At 62.8% G+C, this 25,432-nt stretch overlaps 2 protein-coding genes across 3 annotated transcripts; one reads left to right on the forward strand and one right to left on the reverse strand.

Annotated features, from left to right (window-relative positions):
- The first annotated feature begins 1,469 nt into the window (after nt 1-1,469).
- On the forward strand, nt 1,470-13,098 carry F11R (F11 receptor). Of its 2 annotated transcripts, XM_058860430.1 has the most exons (9): nt 1,470-1,631; nt 4,007-4,063; nt 5,118-5,231; nt 6,164-6,307; nt 7,125-7,327; nt 8,512-8,614; nt 10,030-10,141; nt 11,197-11,245; nt 12,529-13,098. In XM_058860430.1, the coding sequence occupies exons 1-9, from the start codon at nt 1,517-1,519 to the stop codon at nt 12,562-12,564; spliced, it is 933 nt and encodes a 310-aa protein (XP_058716413.1). In that variant the 5' UTR covers nt 1,470-1,516; the 3' UTR covers nt 12,565-13,098. The 2 variants fall into 2 exon arrangements, with proteins under 2 accessions (XP_058716413.1, XP_058716412.1); XM_058860429.1 differs by lacking the exons at nt 11,197-11,245; nt 12,529-13,098 and adding an exon at nt 11,027-11,055 and having other exon boundaries at nt 10,030-10,137.
- A 3,234-nt stretch (nt 13,099-16,332) lies between these two features.
- KCNJ10 (potassium inwardly rectifying channel subfamily J member 10) lies at nt 16,333-25,209 on the reverse strand. Its single transcript, XM_058860408.1, is given in 3 exon segments — nt 16,333-16,807; nt 16,809-17,624; nt 25,088-25,209. Coding segments are annotated over 2 exon segments (1,140 nt in total). The 5' UTR covers nt 25,088-25,209; the 3' UTR covers nt 16,333-16,483.
- Nucleotides 25,210-25,432: the final 223 nt, after the last annotated feature.

Consider the following 25,432-nt stretch of genomic DNA (forward strand, 5'->3'; position numbering starts at 1 on the left):
TCACTGGTCTGAACTGGGGGGTCACTGGTGGTCACTGGGGGGTCACTGGTGGTCACTGGGGGTCACTGGTGGTCACTGGGGGGGTCACTGGGGGTCACTGGGGGGTCACTGGTCTGAACTGGGGGCCACTGGGGGTCACTGGGGGGGTCACTGGTGGTCACTGGGGGGTCACTGGGAGGTCACTGGTGGTCACTGGTGGTCACTGGTCCGAACTGGGGGGTCACTGGGGGTCACTGGTGGTGACTGGGGGACACTGGTGGTCACTGGGGGGTCACTGGGGGGTCACTGGTGGTCACTGGTGGTCACTGGGGGGTTACTGGGGGGTCACTGGGGGGTCACTGGGGGACACTGGGGGTCACTGGGGGGTCACTGGTGGTCACTGGGGGGTCACTGGTGGTCACTGGTCTGAACTGGGGGGTCACTGGGGTGGTCACTGGTGGTCACTGGTGGTCACTGGTCTGTACTGGGGGGTCACTGGTGGTCACTGGGGGACACTGGTGGTCACTGGTCTGTACTGGGGGGTCACTGGGGGTCACTGGGGGGACACTGGGGGTCACTGGTGGTCACTGGGGGGGTCACTGGTGGTCACTGGGGGGTCACTGGTGGTCACTGGTGGTCACTGGGGGGTCACTGGGAGGTCACTGGTGGTCACTGGTGGTCACTGGTCCGAACTGGGGGGTCACTGGGGGTCACTGGTGGTGACTGGGGGACACTGGGGGTCACTGGTCCGAACTGGGGGGTCACTGGTGGTCACTGGTGGTCACTGGGGGGTCACTGGTGGTCACTGGGGGTCACTGGTGGTCACTGGTGGTCACTGGTCTGTACTGGGGGTCACTGGTGGTCACTGGGGGGTTACTGGTGGTCACTGGGGGGTCACTGGTGGTCACTGGGGGGTCACTGGTCTGTACTGGGGGGTTACTGGTGGTCACTGGTGGTCACTGGTGGTCACTGGTGGTCACTGGGGGGGTCACTGATGGTCACTGGGGGGTCACTGGTGGTCACTGGTCCGAACTGGGAGCCCCGGCCGGGGCACTGTTGCCATGGCAACTCCAGGCCCCGCCCCCCGCGCGCTCCCATTGGCCAGAAGTTGCAGCGCGCTCTCCCATTGGCCGCCGCTCCCCGCCCTTCCCACGCCCGTCCTCTCAGCCAATCAAACCACAGAGGCGGGACCTTCCCGGCCAATCAGCGAGCAGCGCTTTAAACTGACAGTCAGGACAACCAATAACAGCGCGGAGGGGGCGGGGCCTCGCGGCACCTGGCGGGGAAGGCGTGGCCGGCCCGCCCGGTGGGTGCGGCGGGGGCGGGGCCGGTGGGGGCGGGGCGGGGCCGGTGAGGGCGGGGCGGGGCCGGTGGGGGCGGGGCGGGGCCGGTGAGGGCGGGGCCGGTGGGGGCGGGGCGGGGCCGGTGAGGGCGGGGCCGGTGAGGGCGGGGCGGGGCCGGTGAGGGCGGGGCGGGGCCGGTGAGGGCGGGGCCGGTGGGGGCGGGGCGGGCGCACCTGGCGCGGGGCGGCGGCGCCATGGCGGGAGCGGAGCGGGGCCGGGACCCCCGGGACCACCGGGGCCACCGGGGCTACCGGGACCCGCACCCCGGGAGCGGCCTGGGGCTGCTGCTGCTGCTGCTGGGGGGGCTCGGTGAGCTGGGGAGGGGGCGATGGGAACCGGGGGGGAATTGGGGAGGGGGCGATGGGAACCGGAGGGCGCCGGGAATTGGGGAGGGGTCCTGGGGGGAGTTGGGGAGGGGGCGATGGCGGAACCGGGGCTGGGAATTGGGGAGGGGGCTCGGAGGAACCGGAGGGGAGCGGGAATTGGGGAGGGGGCTCGGGGAACCGAGGGAGGCGGGAATTGGGGAGGGGGCGATGGGGAAACCGGGGGGGAATTGGGGAGGGGGCTCGGAGGAACCGGGGGGAGCGGGAGATGGGGAGGGGGCTCCAGAAAGGAGGGGGGAAGAAAATGGGGGCTCCGCTGGGGGTCGGTGGGTACCGGCGAGGGCTGGGGTCGGTACCGGGGAGCACGTGGGGACCGGGGCCGGTACCGGGGAGCACGTGGGGACCGGGGTCGGTACCGGGGGAGGGGTCTGGGAACGAGCGGGATCGGCCCGGGGTGGGGGGGGGGGGGGGCAGGACCGGGCCGGGGTCACCGGAGGGGGGTTCGGGCAGGGGGGGGGGTCCCTTGGATCGGTCCCGGTGCCGGTCCCGGTGCCGGTCCAGGGGGGTCCTCACGGACCGTGTTGGTACCGGGGAGGGTTTGGGGGGGCACCCGGGCCGGTCCCGGTACCGAGAGGCGATGGGGACCCCCCGGTCCCCCCCAGCCGGTACCGGGGGGGTCTCGGTGTTTCCGCCCCGGGACCGTTCCCCGTTCGTACCGGGGTGGGAGGTGCCGATACCGGGACCGGGGATCCCCCGGAACCCCCTGAATTCCCGGGGAGCACCGGGATGAGCCGGTCCCGAACCCTCCGGGCCCCCCAAATCCCGGGAATTCGGGGGGTTCCGGCGGCGCATCCGGACCGGAGGCACCGGGACCGGCCCCGGGAGTGGCGGGGGTGCCTTTCCTGTCCCTCCATTGTGTTCAACAATCCCGGGATTAACCCGATCCCGGCCGGGCTGGACCCGGCCTGAGTCGGGATTAACCCGATCCCAAATGATTCCATCTAAACCAGGTCGGGATTAACCCGATCCCGGTTGATTTGGACCCAAAACCGGTCGGGATTAACCCGATCCCGGTTGATTTGGACCCAAATCGGGTCGGGATTAACCCGATCCCGGTTTATTTGGACCCGAAACCGGTCGGGATTAACCCGATCCCGGTTTATTTGGACCCGGAACAGGTCGGGATTAACCCGATCCCGGTTTATTTGGACCCGGAACAGGTCGGGATTAACCCGATCCCGGTTGATTTGGACCCAAATCGGGTCGGGATTAACCCGATCCAGGCAGATTTAGACCCGGTCCTGGCAGGCCCCGACTCCCTCCCGCTGTCCCCATCCCACGGGATATTCCCATCCTTTGTTAATTCCCCAAATCCATCCAAACACCCCCAAAATTCCATCCCCGCTCCCCCGATCCACTCTAGGCCGGGTTTCCACGCCATTCCCACACCCCAAATCCCTATTTTTCCACCCTTTTTCCCCCAAAACCCGATTTTCCTCCACTAAATCCCAATTTTCGCACTCCAAATTCCTATTTCTGCACCCCAAATCCCGGGTTTTCTCCCCCAAATTCCGATTAGTCCCCCAAAATCCCAGTTTTCCCCCTAAATCCCGGTTTTTCCCCCACAAATCCCGGTTTTTTCCCCCTAAATCCCGGTTTTTCCCCCACAAATCCCAGTTTTCCCCCTAAATCCCGGTTTTTCCCCCACAAATCCCAGTTTTCCCCCTAAATCCCGGTTTTTCCCCCACAAATCCCGGTTTTTTCCCCCTAAATCCCGGTTTTTCCCCCACAAATCCCTGTTTTTCCCCCACAAATCCCGGTTTTTTCCCCCTAAATCCCTGTTTTTCCCCCACAAATCCCGGTTTTTCCCCCACAAATCCCGGTTTTTCCCCCTAAATCCCGGTTTTTCCCCCCCAAATCCCCATTTTCCCTCCCGGGTTTCACTTGGCAGCGGCTCGGGGTGCAAAGGTGGTGCAGGAGGGTGGCGGCCGAGCCGAGGTGACATCACCCGGTGGCATTCCCGGTGACATTCCCGGTGACATTCCCGCTTGGAATGAGTCAACAGCGCCAAAGCGGCACCGGGGATGTCCCGGCTGCAGGGATGTGACACGGGGGGGACACGGGAGGACACGGGAGGACACGGGGGTGACACGGGGGTGACACGGGGGTGACACGGGGGTGTCCCCACGCCGAGCTGGGGGAATTGCGCCATTCCCGGCCGCTTTCCTGCGAAACTGGGCAGAAACTGGGCAGGGCCGGAGGTGCCCGGACGGGATTTTCCGGCTCCCGGGCCGTGCCCGGTGACCGTGCCCGGGGCTCTCGGTGACCTCCCGGTGCCTCAGCCCCGATTTCCCTCGGCAGCCGCGCTGGGCACGGCCCAGGTGACATCGGAGGACAAGGAAGTGCCGGAGCACAAACGTGAGTGTCCCCAAGGTCCCCACGGTGTCACCGGCCCCGTCACCCCAGGGGACACCCCCGAGCCAGGGGGGAGGTTTGGGGTCATCCCGGTTTGGGTGGTCCCAGTTTGGGGTGATCCCAGTTTGGGGTGATTCTGGTTTTGGGGTGGTCCCAGTTTGGGGTGATCCCAGTTTGGGGTGATTCTGATTTTGGGGTGGTCCCAGTTTGGGGTGATTCTGGTTTTGGGGTGGTCCCAGTTTGGGATTGGGATTGGTTTGGGGTCAGCCTGCTTTGGGTGGTCCCAGTTTGGGGTGGTCCCACTTTGGGGTGATCCTGGTTTGGGGTGATCCCGGTTCTGGGCTGACCCCAGCTCTGGCTGATCCCAGTTCTGGGTCAATCCCAGTTCTGGCTGATCCCGGTTCTGGCTGATCCCAGTTCTGGGCTGATCGTGGCTCTGGGATGATCCCGGTTCTGGCTGATCCCGGTTCTGGGCTGATCCCGGTTCTGGCTGATCCCAGTTCTGGGATGATCCCGGTTCTGGGCTGATCCCGGTTCTGGCTGATCCTGGCTCTGGGCTGATCCCGGTTCTGTTCTGGCTGATCCCGGTTCTGGGCTGATCCCGGTTCTGGGCTGATCCCGGTTCTGGCTGATCCCGGTTCTGGGCTGATCCCAGTTCTGGGCTGATCCCGGTTCTGGGCTGATCCCGGTTCTGGGCTGATCCCGGTTCTGGCTGATCCCGGTTCTGGGCTGATCCCAGTTCTGGGCTGATCCCGGTTCTGGCTGATCCCGGTTCTGGGCTGATCCCGGTTCTGTTCTGGCTGATCCCGGTTCTGGGCTGATCCCGGTTCTGGGCTGATCCCGGTTCTGGCTGATCCCGGTTCTGTTCTGGCTGATCCCGGTTCTGTTCTGGCTGATCCCGGTTCTGGGCTGACCCCGGTTCTGGCTGATCCCGGTTCTGGGCTGATCCCGGTTCTGGCTGATCCCGGTTCTGTTCTGGCTGATCCCGGTTCTGGCTGACCCCGGTTCTGGCTGATCCCGGTTCTGTTCTGGCTGATCCCGGTTCTGTTCCCTGCAGCCGTGGACATTCCCTGCGCCGCGTTCCGCTCCAGCGGGAGCAACCCCCGGATCGAGTGGAAGTTCCAGAAGGGCTCTTCCCTGGTGCTCATCTTCTACGAGGGGAAGCTCACAGGTACCGGGGACACCGGGGGGACATCAGGGGACACCGGGGGGACACCACTGAGGGGATATCGGGGGGCCCTGAGCCTGTGGGGACATTGGGGGGTCCCTGTGGGGCCATGGAGGTGTCACTGTGGGGCCCAGCTTTGTGTCCTGCAGAGCTGTACTGGGGGGACACTGAGGTGTCCCTGTGGGGCTGTGGGGTGTCCCTGGGGTGTCCCTGTGGGGCTGTGGGGGTCCCTGGGGTGTCCCTGTGGGGTGTCCCTGTGGGGGTCCCTGTGGGGTGTCCCTGTGGGGCTGTGGGGGTCCCTGGGCTGTCCCTATGGGGGTGTGGGGTGTCCCTGTGGGGGTCCCTGTGGGTCTGTGGGGGTCCCTCTGGGGGTCCCTCTGGGGTCCCTGTGGGGGTCCCTGGTGGGTCTGTGGGGGTCCCTCTGGGGGTCCCTCTGGGGTCCCTGTGGGTCTGTGGGGGTCCATGTGGGGGTCCCTGTGGGGTGTTGGTGCCAGGTCCCAGCCTGGTGTCCCCCAGAGCCATACTGGGGTGTCCCTGTGGGTGTGTGGGGGTCCCTGTGGGGGTCCCTGTGGGTCTGTGGGGGTCCCTGTGGGTCTGTAGGGGTCCCTCTGGGGTCCCTGTGGGTCTGTGGGGGTCCCTCTGGGGGTCCCTGTGGGTCTGTGGGGGTCCCTCTGGGGGTCCCTGTGGGGGTCCCTGTGGGTCTGTGAGGGTCCCTCTGGGGTCCCTGTGGGAGTCCCTGTGGGTCTGTGGGGGTCCCTGGTGGGTCTGTGGGGGTCCCTCTGGGGTCCCTGTGGGTCTGTGGGGGTCCCTGTGGGGGTCCCTGTGGGGGTCCCTGTGGGTCTGTGGGGGTCCCTGGTGTCCCTGTGGGTCTGTGGGGGTCCCTGTGGGGGTCCCTGTGGGGTGTCGGTGCCAGGTCCCAGCCCGGTGTCCCCCAGATTCGTACCGGGACCGGGTGCAGTTCTCCCGCACGTCGATCCGGTTCCAGTCGGTGACGCGGGAGGACAGCGGGAAGTACATCTGCGAGGTGGTGGGGGATGGCAGCCACATCACCAAGTCCGAGGTCAACCTCATCGTCCAAGGTGAGGCCACCCCCTGTCCCCATCCCTGTCCCCATCCCTGTCCCTGTCCCCTGGCTGGGTGGCTCTGGGCACTGCTGTCCCTGTCCCTGTCCCTTGGTTACTGTCACTGTCCCTGTCCCCGTCCCCATCCTTGTCCTGGGGGTGGCTCCAGGAGGTCCTGTCCCTGTCCCCAGGGTGGCTCCAGGCAGTGCTGTCCCTGTCCCCGTCCCTGTCCCCGTCCCCCGTCCCTGTCCCCACCCCTGTCCCCGTGTCTGTCCCCATCCCTGTCTCCATCCCTGTCCCCACCCCTGTCCCCACGTCTGTCCCCATCCATGACTCCATCCCTGTCCCTGTCCCCATCCCTGTCCCTGTCCCCACGTCTGTCCCCATGTCTGTCCCTGTCCCCACGTCTGTCCCCACGTCTGTCCCTGTCCCCGTCCCCATCCCTGTCCCTGTCCCTGTCCCCATGGCTGTCCCCATGGCTGTCCCCATGTCTGTCCCTGTCCCCACCCCTGTCCCCACGTCTGTCCCCATCCATGACTCCATCCCTATCCCTGTCCCCATGGCTGTCCCTGTCCCTGTCCCCACCCCTGTCCCCATGTCTGTCCCTGTCCCCATGTCTGTCCCTGTCCCCACGTCTGTCCCCATGTCTGTCCCTGTCCCCGTCCCTGTCCCCACGTCTGTCCCCATGGCTGTCCCTGTGTCTGTCCCTGTCCCGATGTCCCTGTCCCCACGTCTGTCCCCATGTCTGTCCCCATATCTGTCCCTGTCCCTGTCCCCATGTCTGTCCCTGTCCCCATGTCCCTGTCCCCACGTCTGTCCCCACGTCTGTCCGCAGTGCCCCCCGGGAAGCCGCTTGCTCACGTTCCCAGCTCAGCCACGGTTGGTTCCCGGGCCGTGCTGCGCTGCTCCGAGGCTCAGGGCTCGCCCCCTCCCACCTTCCGCTGGTACAAGGACGGCACCGAGCTGCCCGCGGACCCCAAATCCAGCCCCGCCTTCCGCAACTCCTCCTACAGCCTGGACCCGCGCACCGGGGAGCTGGTCAGTGCCGGGGGTGCTCCTGCCCTTTTCCTGCCCCTTTGCCCTGGTTTCCTCTCCCTTTGCCCTGGTTTCCTGCCCCTTTGCCCTGGTTTCCTGCCCCTTTTCCTGCCCCTTTGCCCTGGTTTCCTCTCCCTTTGCCCTTTTCCTGCCCCTTTGCCCTGCTTTCCTGCCCCTTTTCCCAGTTTTCCTCTCCCTTTTCCTGCCCCTTTGCCCTGGTTTCCTCTCCCTTTGCCCTGGTTTCCTCTCCCTTTTCCCTGTTTTCCTCTCCCTTTTCCTCTCCCTTTGCCCTGGTTTCCTCTCCCTTTGCCCTGTCCCTTTTCCCTGTTTTCCTCTCCCTTTTCCCTGTTTTCCTCTCCCTTTTCCCTGGTTTCTCTCCTTTTCCCTGGTTTCTCTCCTTTTCCCTGGTTTCCTCTCCCTTTTCCCTGTTTTCTCTCCTTTTCCCTGTTTTCTCTCCTTTTCTCTCTTTTCCTCTCCCTTTTCCCTGTTTTCCTGCCCCTTTTCCCTGTTTTCCTCTCCCTTTTCCCTGTTTTCTCTCCTTTTCCCTGTTTTCCTGTCCCTTTTCCCAGTTTTCTCTCCTTTTCTCTCTTTTTCTCTCCCTTTTCCTGCCCCTTTTCCCAGTTTTCTCTCCTCTCTTTTTCTGTCCTTTTTCCACTGTTTTCCTGTCCCTTTTCCCAGTTTTCTCTCCTTTTGTCCCTTTTCCTTCCCCCTTTCCCTGTTTTCTCTCCTTTTCTCCCTTTTCCTGTCCCTTTTCCCTGTTTTCCTCTCAATTTCCCTTTTCCTGCCCCTTTTCCCAGTTTTCTCTCCTTTTCTCCTTTTTCCTCTCCCTTTTCCCCTTTTTCTGTCCCTTTTCCTGTTTTCCTCTCAATTTCCCTTTTTCCTGTTCCTTTTCCCTGTTTTCCTCTCCCTTCCCCCCTTTTCCTGTCCCTTTTCCCATGTTTTCCTGCCCCTTTTCCCTATTTTTAATTTTTTATTATATTTTATTAAATTTATATTTTTGATTATATTTTTATTTTTCCTTTTTTACTGTTTTCTCTCCTTTTCTCCCTTTTCCCATGTTTTCCTGTCCTTTTTCCCTATTTTCCTCTCCCTTCCCCCCTTTTCCTGTCCCTTTTCCTGTTTCCTCTCCATTTCCCCCACTTTCTCTCCCGTTTTCCCCCTTTTCCCTGATCCCTGCCCCGTTCCAGGTTTTTGAGCCGGTGGGGGGCTGGGACACGGGCGATTATCACTGCGAGGCCTCCAACAACGTGGGGACCCCCCAGAAATCCGACGTGTTCCGCATGGAAGCCAGTAAGGAGCGATCCCCATCCCATTCCTGATCCCAATCCTGATCCCATCCCCGATCCCATTCCCATTCCTGATCCCAATCCCATCCCCGATCCCATTTCTGATCCCATTCCTGATCCCATCCCTGATCCCATCCCTGATCCCATCCCTGATCCCATTCCTGATCCCATTCCCGATCCCATTCCTGATCCCATTCCCGATCCCAATCCCATTCCCGATCCCATCCCTGATCCCATCCCCAATCCCATCCCTGATCCCATCCCTGATCCCATCCCCAATCCCATTCCCATTCCTGATCCCAATCCCATCCCCGATCCCATTTCTGATCCCAATCCCATTCCTGATCCCAATCCCATCCCCGATCCCATTCCTGATCCCAATCCCATCCCCGATCCCAATCCCGATCCCATCCCCGATCCCATTCCCGATCCTATCCCCGATCCCATCCCCGATCCCATCCCCGATCCCATCCCCGATCCCATTCTCATCCCCGATCCCATCCCCGATCCCATTCCCGGCCCTTTTCCAGGCCCCTCTGGGCTTTGGAGCAGCCCCACCCTCGTTATCACCTCATTAATTATGTTAATGAGCCCCGGCATAGCGGGAGTGTGGGGATGAGGGAGGAACCGCAGCGGATCCCACAGGGAATGGGAGCCAGGCTGGATCCCAGCCCAGCCAGGGGTGGGAATCCTGGAATTCCCGCTGGGATCCGCTCCCTGCCACTCTCCAGGTGGATCCGACCCCAGTCCCAGCCCCACTTGGAGTCAGGAACCCCAGAATTCCCGCTGGGATCCGCTCCCTGCTGGGATCCAGCCCCTCTCCAATTGGATCTGACCCCAATCCCTGCTCCATTTGTAGCTGGAAACCCCAAAATTCCCTCTGGGATCCCCCTCCCTGCTGGGATCCATCCCCAATCCCGGCCTTATTTGGAGCTGAGCACCCCAAAATCTCCCCTGTCTGTGCTGGGATCCCTCCTGATCCCGTGGGGTCTCTCCTGATCCTGTGGGATCCCTCCCGATCCCATGGGGTCCCTCCCGATCCCGTGGGGTCCCTCCTGATCCTGTGGGGTCCCTCCCGATCCCGTGGGTTCCCTCCCGCTCCCATGGGGTCCCTCCCGATCCCATGGGGTCCCTCCTGATCCCGTGGGGTCCCTCCTGATCCCGTGGGGTCCCTCCTGATCCCGTTTTCCCTCCCAATCCCGTGGGATCCCTCTCAATCCCTTCGGATCCCTCCCAATCCTGTGGGATCCCTCCCGATCCCTCCCGATCCCGTGGGGTCTTCCTTGATCCCATGGGATCCCTCCCGATCCCGTTTTCTCTCCCGATCCCGTGGGATCCCTCCCGGTCCCGTGGGATCCCTCCCGATCCCGTTTTCCCTCCCGATCCCGTGGGATCCCTCCCGATCCCGTTTTCCCGCAGGTGAGGTGAACGTGGGTGGGATCGTGGCCGCCGTGGTGCTGCTGCTCCTGGTCCTGGCGCTCGCCGGCTTCGGGATCTGGTTCGCCCACAGGCGCGGCTACTTCGGCAGTGAGTGACCGGGAACGGACTGGGACGGACTGGGAATGGACTGGGATAGACTGGGAGGGACTGGGAATGGACTGGGATAGACTGGGAGGGACTGGGAATGGACTGGGATGGACTGGGATGGACTGGGGTGGTTTGGGATGGACTGGGATGGACTGGGATGGAATGGGAATGGAATGGGAGTGGCTCCATGGCCCCGGAATGGCCTGGGATGGTTTGGGATGGTTTGGGAATGGACTGGGAATGGACTGGGATGGTCTGGGGTGGTTTGGGATGGACTGGGATGGACTGGGAATGGAATGGGATGGACTGGGAATGGACTGGGAATGGAATGGGAATGGAATGGGATGGACTGGGAATGGACTGGGAATGGAATGGGATGGACTGGGAATGGACTGGGATGGACTGGGAATGGAATGGGATGGACTGGGAATGGACTGGGAATGGACTGGGATGGACTGGGATGGACTGGGATGGACTGGGAATGGACTGGGAATGGACTGGGAATGGAATGGGATGGACTGGGAATGGACTGGGATGGACTGGGATGGACTGGGATGGACTGGGAATGGACTGGGAATGGAATGGGATGGACTGGGAATGGACTGGGAATGGACTGGGATGGACTGGGAATGGACTGGGATGGACTGGGAATGGAATGGGAATGGCCCCATGGTCCTGGGAATGGTCTGGGATAGTTTGGGATGGTTTGGGAACGGCCCCGTGTCCCTGGATGTGTCCCCATGAATGTCCCCGTGTCCTGATCATGTCCCCCCCGTGTCCCCTCCCCCCCGTGTCCCCTCCCCCCCCCGTGTCCCCTCCCCCCCCGTGTCCCCTCCCCCCGGGTCCCCTCCCCTGATCCCTGATTTATTTTTTTTTCCCTTTTTTCCAGAAAAAGCAGAGTGAGTGACACCAGAGCCACCTCCTCATCCTGGGCGGTCCCACCCCCCTGGTGTCCCCTTGGTGCCACCCGGGTGTCCCCCTGGTCCCTTGGGGTGTCCCGTGGTGGGGACAGAGGGGACACAGAGGGGGTGGCACGTCCCAATCCCGATTTTCCCGCAGTGCCGGCGGGAAGAAGGTGATTTACAGCCAGCCCTCGCGGCGCAGCGAGGTGAGGACATGGGGACACCCTGGGGACACCCTGGGGACACCCTGGGGACACCCTGGGGACAGCACGGGGACACCACGGGGACACCAGGACCTGCCACCGCCCAGGAGGGTCACAGTGGGGACACCCCAGTGTCCCTTGGCAGGAGGGGGTGGGGATGGGGATGGGGGGTGATGGTGTCCCCACTGATGTCCCCACTGATGTCCCCACTGATGTCCCCACTGATGTCCCCATTGATGTCTCCACTGGTGTCCCTGTGTCCCTGTTAATGTCCCCAGTGTCCCTGGGGATGGTGGGGGAAGGGAGGAGGCTCATGGGTTTCCCTGTCCCCACTGGTGCTCCCATGGCTGTCCCCATGTCCCCATGGCTGTCCCCCTGTCCCCATGGCTGTCCCCATGTCCCATGGCTGTCCCTGTGTCCCCATGGCTGTCCCCATGGCTGTCCCCATGTCCCCATGGCTGTCCCCATGGCTGTCCCCGTGTCCCCATGCTGTCCCCATGTCCCCATGGCTGTCCCCATGGCTGTCCCCGTGTCCCCATGGCTGTCCTCCTGTCCCTATCCCGTGTCCCCATGCTGTCCCCGTGTCCCCCTGGCTGTCCCCTGTCCCCATGGCTGTCCCCATGGCTGTCCCTGTGTCCCCATGGCTGTCCCCGTGTCCCCATGGCTGTCCCCATGTCCCCATGGCTGTCCTCCTGTCCCTATCCTGTGTCCCCATGGCTGTCCCCATGTCCCCATGGCTGTCCCCATGGCTGTCCCCATGTCCCCATGGCTGTCCCCATGTCCCCATGGCTATCCCCATGGCTGTCCCCGTGTCCCCATGGCTGTCCCCATGGCTGTCCCCCTGTCCCTATCCCGTGTCCCCATGGCTGTCCCCATGTCCCCATGCTGTCCCCGTGTCCCTATCCCGTGTCCCCATGCTGTCCCCGTGTCCCCATGGCTGTCCCCCTGTCCCCATCCCTGTCCCCATGTCCCCATGCTGTCCCCGTGTCCCCATGTCTGTCCCCATGTCCCCATGCTGTCCCCATGTCCCCATCCCTGTCCCCGTGTCCCCATGTCTGTCCCCGTGTCCCTATCCCGTGTCCCCATGCTGTCCCCATCCCTATCCCGTGTCCCCATGCTGTCCCCCTGTCCCCATCCCTGTCCCCATGTCCCCATGCTGTCCCCATGTCCCCATGCTGTCCCCGTGTCCCTATCCCGTGTCCCCATGCTGTCCCCATGTCCCCATCCCTGTCCCCATGTCCCCATCCCTGTCCCCATGTCCCCATGCTGTCCCCGTGTCCCCACAGGGTGAGTTCAAGCAGACCTCCTCGTTCCTGGTGTGACGTGGCGCTCCCTGCGCCCCCCGGACTCTTTTTCCCGATTCCCGGAATTCCGGCGGGATTTTCGCTGTGGTTTTTGTAAAGCCTCACCCGGTGCCTTCGCTGCCACCGCTGCCTCTGGGACTTGGGGGGTCCCCGTGTCCCCACTTCCTTCACCTCCTGCTTCTGTCCCCTCTTTGTGCCCCCCTTTGTCACCTCTTGTCCCCCCTATTGTCCCCTTCCTTTGTCCCCCATCGTCCTCCCTTGTCCTCCATTGTTGTCACCCCTTCCTTGTCCCCCTTTTTGTCCCCCCTTCGTCCTCCCTGTCCCCTTTGTCCCCCCAACCTTGTCCCCCCTTCCTTGTCCCCTCCTTGTCCCCTTTTGTCCCCCCTTGTCCCCTCCTTGTCCCCTCCTTGTCCCCTCTTTGTCCCCTCTTTGTCCCCGGGGGCTCTGGAAGGGGGCAGGGCTGGTGCCACCAGGTGGGGACTCGTGTCCCACTGGTCCCAGTGGCCCCCCTGTACTGGGAGGGTGGGGAAGGGTACTGGAAATAAACCTGTGTCCTTTACCCGGCCTGGTGACACTGGGGGGGGACACTGGGGACATTGGGGGGGACCCTGGGGGGGTCCCTGGGGACATTGAAGGGACATTGGTGGATCCCTGGGGGGGTCTCTGGGGACATTGGGGGGGACCCTGGGGGGTCTCTGGGGACATTGAGGGGACCCTGGGGACACTGGGAGGACATTGTGGGGTCACTGGGGGGACCCTGGGAGGTCTCTGGGGACATTGAGGGGACACTGGGAGCTCCCTGGGGACACTGGGGGGATCTCTGAGGACATTAGGGAGTCACTGGGGACATTGGGAGGACACTGGGGGGGGTCCCTGGGGACATTGAAGGGACCCTGGGAGGTCTCCGGGGACATTGAGGGGACACTGGGGGGTCCCTGGGGACATTGGGGGGTCTCTGGGGACATTGAGGGGACCCTGGGGGGGTCTCTGGGGACATTGAGGGGACCCTGGGGACACTGGGAGGACATTGTGGGGTCACTGGGGGGACCCTGGGAGGTCTCTGGGGACATTGAGGGGACATTGGTGGATCCCTGGGGACATTGAGGGGACACTGGGAGCTCCCTGGGGACACTGGGGGGATCTCTGAGGACATTAGGGAGTCACTGGGGACATTGGGAGGACACTGGGGGGGGTCCCTGGGGACATTGAAGGGACCCTGGGGAGTCTCTGGGGACATTGAAGGGACATTGGTGGATCCCTGGGGACAATGAGAAGGCATTTTGGGGACGTTGTGGTGTCCCTGAGGACACTGGGGGGGTCTCTGGGGACATTGGGGGGACCCTGGGGACACTGGGGGGTCTCTGGGGACATTGTGGTGTCCCTGGGGACACTGGAGGGTCCCTGGGGACATTGTGGTGTCCCTGGGGACACTGGGGGGTCTCTGGGGACATTGAGGGGACCCTGGGGACATTGGGAGGACATTGTGGGGGTCCCTGGGGACATTGAGGGGACCCTGGGGGCTGAAGGAGACCCTGAGAGACGCTGGGAGGGGACCTTGGTGACATTGGGAGACCCTTGGGGGGGGGGGACATTTGGAACCCTCTGGGGACACTGGGGGGGGGTCCCTGGGGGCTGAGGGGACATTGGGGACACTGCGGGGACATTGGGAACACTGCGGGGACATTGGGGACACTGCGGGGACATCGGGGACACCCCCCACCATCGACGTCACCTTTATTGAACTCCTGCCCCTCCCCCCCCGCCCCCAAACCGAGCCCCCCCGCTGGGAGGGGGGGAGGGGCAGCTTTGGGGGGTCCCGTGGGGGGGGTCCCGCTCCTTCCTCATTACCGACACCTTTAATTAGTGGCACTAATTGCCCCGGCACGGGGGGCCGCGTTAATTGCGGGGTCTACGTTAAGCAGCAGCGACGGGCGGGGGGGGGGGACCCCGGCCCGGGGGGGAGGGGACACGGTGGCCGATTATCGGTGACACCCCGGGGGGACCCCCCGACACTGCCCGGAGTGGGGTGGGGTGGGAAGGGGGTCCAGCGCTTGAGGGGGGGGGTTGGGGGGGGGGGGTCTCCTGCCTCAGTTTCCCCTGGGAGGGAAGGGGGGAGCAGCAGCCCCCTGGGGATTGGTGACATCTCCAGGGGTTGGTGACACTTTTGGGGTGGTGGCACCTCCAGAGGGGTTGGTGGCAATTCTAGACATTGGTGGCACTTCAGGGCTGATGTTGCCTCCAGGGGACGGTGGCACTTTGGGCCACCAGGGACTGGTGGCACCTCCAGGGACTGGGGCCATTCTGGGGCTCGTGGCACTTCCAGGTGTTGGTGGCACCTCCAGATGTTGGTGGCACTTTGGGACTGGTGGCACCTCCAGGGATTGGTGATGCTTTCAGGCATTGGTGGCACTTTGAGGCTGGTGTCATCTCCAGGACTTGGTGGCATCTCCAGGGGTTGGTGGCACATCGGGGCTGGTGTCACTTCCAGGTACTGGTGGCACTTCCAGGCATTGCTGGCACTTTGGGGTTGGTGGCACCTCCATGTGTTGGTGACACCTGCAGATGGTGGCACTTCCAGGGGTCAGTGACATTTCCAGGCATTGGTGGCAACTCCAGGCACTGGTGGAATCTTGGCTGGTGGCTCTTCTGGGCATTGGTGACACTTTAGGACTGTGTCTCCTCAGGGTTGGTGTCACCTGCGGGCGTTGGTGGCACCTCCAGGGGCTTGTGGTACCTTGGAACTGGCGACACCCCGGGGGACTGGAGGATTTGTGGCACCTGCAGGCACTGGTGGCACTTTGGGGCTGGTGTCACCTCCAGATGTTGGTGACACCTCCAAGGACTGGTGACACCACCAGGGCTGGTGACATCTCAGCACCAGTGACATTTGGGGACTGTGGCTTCTTTAGACACTTATATCCCCTTGGGGGTGGTGGCATCTCCAGGGCTGGTGACACCTCCAGACTTGGTGACACCTCCGGATGTGGTGACACTTCGGGGCTGGTGACACCTCCAGACATTGGTTTGCTCTTGGGGCTGGTGGTGGAACCTCCAGACTTGGTGCCACCTCCAGATGTTGGTGACACTTCCAGGAGTTGGTGACACCTTCAGGCGTTGGTGTCCCCTGGGGTTGGTGGAACCTCCAGACTTGGTGATGCCTCCACACATGGTGCTACCTCCAGGTGTTGGTGACACTCCAGTCTTGTTGACACTCTGAGGCTGGTGACACCTCCCGGAGCTGGTGACAGTTCTGGGGCTGGTGGCACCTCCACGCATTGGTGACACTTTGGGGCTAATGGCACCTCCAGACATTGGTGGCCCATTAAAACTGGTGAAAACTCCAAACTTAGCGACACTTCCAGACTTGGTGACACTCTGAGGGTGGTGGTACCTCCAGGTGCTGGTGACACCTCCAGATGCTGGTGACATTCTGAAGCTGGTGGCACCTCTAGGGCTGGTGACACTCTGAGGCTGGTAACAGGCATTGGTGACACCTCCAGACTCGATGACACCTCCAGGGCTGGTGGCACCTCCAATTGTCGGTGTCCCTTTGGGGCCGGTGACACCTCCAGGGCTGGTGGCACCTCCAATTGTCGGTGTCCCTTTGGGGCTGGTGGCACCTCCACGGCTGGTGACACCTCCAATTGTTGGTGTCCCTTTGGGGCTGGTGACACCTCCAGGGCTGGTGGCACCTCCAGTTGTTGGTGTCCCTTTGGGGCTGGTGTCACCTCCAGGGCTGGTGACGTTCTGAAGCTGGTGGCACCTCCAGGGCTGGTGACACCTCCAGATGTTGGCGTCCCCTCGAATCTGGTGATACCTCCAGACACGGCGACACCTCCAGCACCTGCCACCACCCCCTTGCTCTGGTGCCACCCAGGGCCCGCTGCCACCCCTTGCTCCGGTGCCACCGGTGCCGATGTCACCTCTGTGTCCCCCCTCAGACATTGCTGATGCGGACGCTGAGCGGGGCCCCCTCCCCCTCCCGCTCCGCCTCCCTCAGCGACTCCTCCAACTTCACCTTCTCGGGGTCCCCGAACCGGACGGCCTCGTGGTGACAGCAGGGCGCGGCCACCTTCACCACGCGGTCGAAGAGGCTGAAGTCGGCCACGTACTTGCCGCTGGCCGACAGCGAGATGGCCGGCGTGAACTCGTAGCCCCACAGGATCTCCTCGGGCAGGTAGGACGTGCGCACCTGGCACGTGGCGCTCGTCGACTCCACGGTGCCGCTCAGGATGACCACGAGCTCGAAGTCGCCGTCCCCCCGAGCGCAGGGACACGTCCCGCAGCGGGCTGGCCTCGTCCACCACGTGGTAGAAGGTCAGCGGCAGGATGAGGAAGGGGCTGTCCGAGGACGTGTCCACCTGGAAGTCCACGTTGAGCTGGTTGAGCCGGACGCTCTCGCCCTCCTTGGTGAGGTGGGTCTGCAGCAGCTTCCCGGTGACCTGGCAGCCGATCAGGAGGCTCTTCCTCATGTTGGCCACGCGGATCATCAGGCAGGTCTTGCCGTCGTGCTGCGCCACCACCGCGTTCTGGCTGAACTTGATGGTCTCGGCGCGCTTCTTGGGCCGCGCGATCTTGGCCAGGAAGGTGCCGGTGATGAAGATCTCCAGGATGGTGGTGAGCACCAGCTGGGTGATGAGCAGCACGATGGCCAGCGGACACTCCTCGCTGATGTAGCGGAAGCCGTAGCCGATGGTGGTCTGGGACTCGAGGGAGAAGAGGAAGGCGCCGGTCAGCGTGTGCACCTGCATCACGCACGGCGTGTGGTTGGCGGGCGGCTCGAACTCCAGCAGGTCGCCGTGTGCCGCGGCCACCAGGTACCAGACCACGCCGAAGGCAAACCAGGTGCCGGCGAAGGTGGCGGAGAAGAGCAGGAGCTTGTAGCGCCACTGGAGGTCGATGAAGGTGGTCCACAGGTCCTTGAGGTACAGGAAGCGCTTGTCCGAGATGTGCTCCATGCGCACGTTGCTGCGGCCGTCCTTGGTCAGCACCCGGCGCCGCCGCAGCCCCGGCCCCATCAGCGGGCGGCTGTCGGTCTGCGTGGTCTGGCTGTAGTACACCTTGGTGGAGGACGTCATCTGCGGGGACACGGGGACACGTGAGGGGACAGGTGAGGGACAGGTGAGGGACAGGTGGAGGGGGTCATCAAAGGGACATGGGGACAGGTGAGGGACATGGGAACAGGTGAGGGACAGGAGAGGGACATGGGAACAGGTGAGGGACAGGAGAGGGACAGGTGAGGGACATGGGAACAGGTGAGGGACACCCCCTCCCTCCCTGGTGTGGGCTGAGGCTGGACGGACTCATTTCACCTTGGAGAGGGAACTGGGGATCATCCCCGTAACTGTCCATCCCCTCATCCCTCTGTCCATCCCCTCATCCCTCTGTCCATCCCTCTGTCCATCCCTCTGTCCATCCCCTCATCCCTCTGTCCATCCCCTCATCCCTCTGTCCATCCCTCTGTCCATCCCTCTGTCCATCCCCTCATCCCTCTGTCCATCCCTCTGTCCATCCCCTCATCCCTCTGTCCATCCCTCTGTCCATCCCTCTGTCCATCCCTCTGTCCATCCCTCTGTCCATCCCTCTGTCCATCCCCTCATCCCTCTGTCCATCCCTCTGTCCATCCCTCTGTCCATCCCTCTGTCCATCCCCTCATCCCTCTGTCCATCCCCTTATCCCTCTGTCCATCCCTCTGTCCATCCCTCTGTCCATCCCCTCATCCCTCTGTCCATCCCCTTATCCCTCTGTCCATCCCTCTGTCCCTCCCCCTATCCCTCTGTCCATCCCCTCATCCCTCTGTCCATCCCTCTGTCCATCCCTCTGTCCATCCCCTCATCCCTCTGTCCATCCCCTTATCCCTCTGTCCATCCCTCTGTCCATCCCTCTGTCCATCCCCTCATCCCTCTGTCCATCCCCTTATCCCTCTGTCCATCCCTCTGTCCCTCCCCCTATCCCTCTGTCCATCCCCTCATCCCTCTGTCCATCCCTCTGTCCATCCCCTCATCCCTCTGTCCATCCCCTTATCCCTCTGTCCATCCCTCTGTCCCTCCCCCTATCCCTCTGTCCATCCCCTCATCCCTCTGTCCATCCCTCTGTCCATCCCTCTGTCCATCCCCTCATCCCTCTGTCCATCCCCTCATCCCTCTGTCCCTCCCCATATCCCTCTGTCCATCCCTCTGTCCATCCCCTCATCCCTCCGTCCATCTTCATTTCCCTCTGTCCACCCCCATCTCCCTGTGTCCATCCCTCTGTCCATCCTCTCATCCCTCTGTCCATCCCTCTGTCCATCCTCTCATCCCTCTGTCCATCCCTCTGTCCATCCCTCTGTCCCTCCATCCCTCCACGTGCTCCACCCCCATTCCCAAATCCCTCCGTGTCCCCTCCGTGTCCCCCCCGCCCATGTCCTCCCCTGTCCCCTGGCAGCTCCGGTGGCCGTGGAAGTGTCCCGGGCGTCCGGGAGGAAGAGGAAGGGGATGAATGGGAGGTGACAGGGACAAATGGCCGGGGGCAGCGCCAGGCGCCTCCCCGGTGTCCCCGGTGTCCCCATGTCCCCGTGTCCCCATCCCAAAAAAGGCCCTTTCAGCCCCCGCCAGCCTCTGGCCCCGCCACCGTTTCCGCCGCGGAAGGGCAGCGTGCCGGGGACACGGGGACACCGGGAGGTCTCCTTGGAGCCTGGTGTCCCTGTGCCGGCCAAAGCTGGGGGACACGGGTGGCACTGCCACTGTCCTGGCTGCGCCGTGTCCCCTCACAGAGAAAGGTCCTGGAAGGGATGGTGACAGCCAGGACAGAGGGGACACCGGTGTCCCCAAAGAGAGGACACGGAGCTGCTCCTTCCGTGATGGGCTGTTAGGACAGAGTGTCCCCACAGAGCCATTGGGTGTCCCCACAGAGCCATTGGGTGTCCCCAAAGCCACCACCTGGAGCTGCTGGGGGTCCCCAGAACCCCTCATGTCTGCAGAGACCTCCATGTCCCCAGAGCCCCCCATGTCCCTGGAGCCACTGTGTCCCCAAGAGCCACTGTGTCCCCAAGAGCCACTGTGTCCCCAGAGCCCCCCACGTTCCTGGAGCCACTGTGTCCCCAGAGCCCCCCACGTCCCTGGAGCTGCTGGGGGTCCCCAGAGCCCCGAGGTGTCCCCAAAGCCACACCGTGTCCTCAAGCTCCCAGGGTTGCCCAGGGCCTCCCATGTCCCTGAAGTCATTGTGCCCCCTAAAGGCCCCTCCATGTCCCCAGAGCCACCGTGTCCCCAAAGCCACCGTGTCCCCAAAGCCACCACGCCCCCCACCCCCTGCTTTGGGGGTCTCTGCACACCCCAGGCTCCCCTGCCCCCCTCTAGGGTGGTTCTGACCCCCCTCTTTGGGGCTCTGCCTCTCTTCTTTTGGCTCCTGACGCCCCCCTCCCCTTTCTGCTCCCCGCACCCTTTTTTTGGTGTCCCCACCCCTTCCCCGCCTCATTTTTGGGGTCGCCACCCTCTCCGAGGGCCCCTCGGGGGCCGCGTGCCCCCCGTGGCCCCCGGCCGTGCTCCGGTGGCCGGACACGGCTCGGGACAAGCCGCAGCTTGTTCCCGGTGCCCGCGGCACAACCGGTTACCCATTAACCCCCCCGACACACCCCCCCCCCCCCCGTGCCTCAGTTTCCCCTCGGGGGGTTCTGGTTACTTTGGGGGTGACCGCAGAGGCCCGGCCCTACATGGGGGGTCCAAGCGGGTTTGGGGGTGGGGAGGGGGGGGGTGGCCCAAGGGACGCGTCCCCGTTCCCTGCGTCCCGCTGGCACCGGCGGCGCGGGCACCGTTCCCACGCCACGGCGGTGCCAGGCGTGCCCGGGCTCCCCGCCAGCCGCGCCCCCCCCGCCCCCGAACTGGGGCGCGGGGGCTGCTCCGTACTGGGGTAACTGGGATTTAGAGGGGGGCTGGGTTGGGGGACCGGCCCCCCCAACCCCACGGCGGGGTCCCCCAGTTGAGGAGGGGGACGCGGGGTGGGTGCGGCGTGGTTGGCGCGGGGGGTGGCGGTGGGGTGGCCGTGGCGGGGGGGGGGACAGGGACTGGGACAGGGGACAGTGGGGCCATTGTGCGGCCGGAGCCGAGGTTTCAATGGGGCTGGCGGGGGGGACAAAGGCGCTTTGACGGAGCCCTCGTTAAGATGCAGAGCCCCGCGCGCCCGCCACCGCCAGCGCGGGGGTCCCGGGGGGCCCGCGACACCGCCAGGGCCACCGAGGGGGACACAGGGACCCCCATCGTTACTGCCACTGTCACTGAGAGGGACACGGGGACCCCCACTGCCACCGAGGGGGACACAGGGACCCCCATCGTTACTGCCACTGTCACCGAGGGGGACACAGGGACCCCCATCGTTACTGCCACTGTCACTGAGAGGGACACGGGGACCCCCATTGTCACCGAGGGGGACACAGGGACCCCCATCGTTATTGTCACTGTCACTGAGAGGGACACAGGGACCCCCATCGTTACTGCCACTGTCACCGAGGAGGACACAGGGACCCCGATCGTTATTGTCACTGTCACCGAGGGGGACACAGGGACCCCCATTGCCGCCAAGAGGGACACAGGGACCCCCACTGCCACCGAAAGGGACAAAGGAACCCCCACTGCCACCACCACCGGGCCCTGAGGTGCTCCCGACTCCACCAGGGCCACCAAGAGTGGCACAGAGACCCCACTGTCACTGCCCCTGCCACCGAGGGGGGCACAGGGACCCTCCTCATTACTGTCACTGTCACCACAGAGGTACAGGGACCTACATGAGCAGAGCCAGCGTGGGGGGCACCAGGACCGCCATCGTTAATGCCACTGTCACCACGGGGGTCCCCTGACACTGCCATGGCCCCCGTGGGGGCACAGGGACCCCCTGTCACTGTCATGGTCACCATGGGGGGTCCCAGGGGTCCCCTGTCACTGTCATGGTCACCACGGGGGTCCCAGGTCCCTCCTCTGGCCCTTCTGTGTGTCCTGGGGGACCCCTGTCCCCACCATGGCCCCACTGGGGATCCTGGGGGATGCCCCCCATCCCCATGGTGACCCCGGGGGTGCCCCCCAGGATGGGGGTCCTGGGACCCCCCTCACAGTCACCGGGATGACCCTAAAATTATATCCAGGATAAAGAATGCCTGGATAACCCAGATCCAGGATAACCCAAACCTGGGATATCGCACACCTGGAATAACCCACACTTGGGATATTCTACACCTGGGATAACCCACACCTGGGATAACCCACACCTGGGATAACCCACACCTGGAATAACCCACACCTGGAATAACCCAAACCTGGAATAACCCACACCTGGGAATAACCCACACCTGGGAATAACCCACACCTGGGAATAACCCAAACCTGGGATAACCCACACCTGGAATAACCCACACCTGGGATAACCCACACCTGGGATAACCCACACCTGGAATAACCCACATCTGGGATATTCTACACCTGGAATAACCCACAACTGGGATAATCCACACCTGAGATAACCCACACCCGGGATATTCTACACCTGGAATAACCCACAACTGGAATAACCCACACCTGGAATAACCCACACCTGGAATAACCCACAACTGGAATAACCCACACCTGGGATAACCCATACCTGGGATAATCCACACCTGAGATAACCCACACCCAGGATATTCCACACCCAGAATAATCCACACCTGGAATAACCCACACCTGGGATAACCCACACCTGGAATAACCCACACCCGGGATATTCTACACCTGGAATAACCCACACCTGGGATAACCCACACCTGGAATAACCCACACCTGGGATATTCTACACCTGGAATAACCCACACCCAGGATAACCCAAACCTGGGAGATCCCACACCTGGAATAACTCAAACCTGGGAGATCCCACACCTGGGATCATTCACACCCAAGATAACCCACACCTGGAATAACCCACACCTGCAATAACTCACACCCAGGATATCCCACGCCTGATAACCCAGGATAACCCACTCCTGGGATAATCCACATCCATGATAATCCACACCCAGGATAATTCTACAGCTGGATAACCCATACCTGGGGTAATCCACCCCTGGGATAATCCACACCTGGAATAACCCACATCCCAGGATAATCCACACCTGGGATAATCCACACCTGGAATAACCCACATCCCAGGATAATCCACACCTGGGATAACCTACATCCAGGGTAATCCACATCTGGAATAACTCATACATGGGATAACCTGGATTCAGGATAATCCACACCTGGGATAACCTACATCCAGGATAATCCACATCTGGGATAACTCATGCCAGGGATAACCCACAGCTGGGATAAACCACGCTTGGGATAACTCAGACCCAGGAAAATTCATACCTGGGGTAACCCACAGCTGGGATAACCCAAATTCCAGGATAACCCAAACACCTGGGATGAGCCACATTCCGGGATAAACCTCACTTGGAATAACCCACATCCTGGGATATCCCACACCTGGGACACTCAGAATAACCCGCACATGGGATAACCCAAACTCCGGGATAACCCACACCTGGGATAACCCAAACTCCGGGATAATCCACACATGGGATAACCCAAACTCCGGGATAACCCAAACTCCGGGATAACCCAAACTCCAGGATAACCCACACCTGGGATAACCCAAACTCCGGGATAACCCACACCTGGGATAACCCAAACTCCAGGATAATCCACACCTGGGATAACCCAAACTCCGGGATAACCCACACCTGGGATAACCCAAACTCCAGGATAATCCACACCTGGGATAACCCAAACTCTGGGATAACCCACACCTGGAACAGTTGGAATAACCCATACTCAGGATAACCCACACCTGGGATAACCCAAATTCCGGGATAACCCACACCTGGGATAACCCAAACTCCGGGATAACCCACACCTGGGATAACCCAAACTCTGGGATAACCCACACCTGGGATAACCCAAACTCTGGGATAACCCACACCTGGGATAACCCAAATTCTGGGATAATCCACACATGGGATAACCCAAACTCCGGGATAACCCACACCTGGGATAACCCAAACTCTGGGATAATCCACACATGGGATAACCCAAACTCTGGGATAACCCACACCTGGGATAACCCAAACTCCAGGATAACCCACACCTGGGATAACCCAAACTCCGGGATAACCCACACCTGGGATAACCCAAACTCTGGGATAACCCACACATGGGATAACCCAAACTCCAGGATAACCCACACCTGGGGTAACCCAAACTCTGGGATAATCCACACATGGGATAACCCAAACTCTGGGATAACCCACACCTGGGATAACCCAAACTCCAGGATAACCCACACCTGGGGTAACCCAAACTCCGGGATAACCCACACCTGGAACACTTGGAATAACCCATACTCAGGATAACCCACACCTGGGATAACCCAAATTCTGGGATAACCCACACCTGGGATAACCCGAACTCCGGGATAACCCACACCTGGGATAACCCACACCTGGGATAACCCAAATTCTGGCATAACCCACATCCCAGTTCAGCTGGGGGAGGGGCCATCCCAGCCAGGCCTGGGGGACAACCAAGGGGGTCTGGGGGTTGCTGTGTGTCCCCTCCCCCCACCCATTGTCCCCCCAGGTCCCTGCACCGGGAGAGGGGAGGATCCACAGGGAATGGGATCAGTGGGATGGGGGGGACACAGGGATTCGGGGACATGGGGAGGGGGGATGTGGGGACACAGGGACAGGGGATAAAAGAGTGGGGGGACATGGGGATAAAGGGACAGGGGCCTTGGCGACATAGGGGATATGTGACATGGGGACATGGGATGGGGATGTGGGACACAGGGATGAGGGACATGGGGATGGAGGACACAGGGATGAGGGACATGGGATGGGGATGTGGGACACAGGGGACACAGGGATGAGGGACATGGGGATGGAGGACACAGGGACATGGGATATGGAGACAGGGGCCTTGCGGACATAGGACCTCAGGGTATGGGACATGGAGACATGGAGATGTGGGGATGGGGGACGTGGGGCACAGGGTGTTGGGGACATGGGAGAGGGACACAGCGGAACGGGGACACATCGCTATGGGGCACAGGGACATGGGGACATGGTGATAGGGGAACAGGACACGGGGATATGGGGACACTGGGATATGTGGGAACATGGGACACAGGTGGTACGTGACGTGGGGACATCAGGACATGGGGACACGGGGATAGAGAGAAATGTGGATATGGGAATGTGGGACACAAGGGTTTGGGGGTGAGGGACTTGGGGACACGGGGATGTGGGGACACAGGGATGGATGGACACAGGGACACGGGGACACACGGACGTGGCCTCACGGAATCACAGGGTTGTGGGGTGATGGCAACACAGAGATGTGGACAACGGGGGTGCGGTGCCACCGGTGGGGGGACAAGGGGGCACGGGACTCCCCTCTGCAGTGCCGGTGCCATCCCAGCACCACCGGCCGGTGCCCGCAGCCCTCGGGACCCCCCGGGAGGGAACGGGAGACCCCCAGGGACCCCCCCCGGCCGCCCTTACCTTGCTGGGGGGGTCGCGGGTCCTGCCGTGCTCAGCCCGGCCGGCTCCCCATGGGCTTTATGGCTCGGCGGGGCCGCGGCGGCGGGACGGGTCCCCCCCCCCCCCCCCGCCGTGGAACCGGGGGGGCCCGGGGCGGGGAGGAGCCGCCGGGGGCGGGCCGGGGGTTAATGGGGTGGAAAAGGAGCCGGCCGGCACCGGGTCACGTTACCGGGCACGGGGCGGGGGGGGGGCCGGGGGACCCCGCCCGCCGGCACCGGCACCCAATGGGGGTCCCGGCGGGGCAACCGGGGGGAATGAAGGGATGTCCGGGCATCGAGACGGGCGCTGGGGGTCCCGGTGGGGGCA

Source organism: Poecile atricapillus, chromosome 33 (assembly GCF_030490865.1).
Source record: "Poecile atricapillus isolate bPoeAtr1 chromosome 33, bPoeAtr1.hap1, whole genome shotgun sequence".
Classification (NCBI taxonomy): Eukaryota; Metazoa; Chordata; class Aves; order Passeriformes; family Paridae; genus Poecile; species Poecile atricapillus.

Excerpts from the sequence above, each read along its gene's own strand:
- F11R (XM_058860430.1), top strand. The coding sequence starts at position 1,517 with ATGGCGGGAGCGGAGCGGGGCCGGGACCCCCGGGACCACCGGGGCCAC. Across the intron at positions 5,232-6,163 it reads CTACGAGGGGAAGCTCACAG|ATTCGTACCGGGACCGGGTG; the intron begins GTACCGGGGACA and ends GGTGTCCCCCAG. Across the intron at positions 6,308-7,124 it reads GGTCAACCTCATCGTCCAAG|TGCCCCCCGGGAAGCCGCTT; the intron begins GTGAGGCCACCC and ends GTCTGTCCGCAG.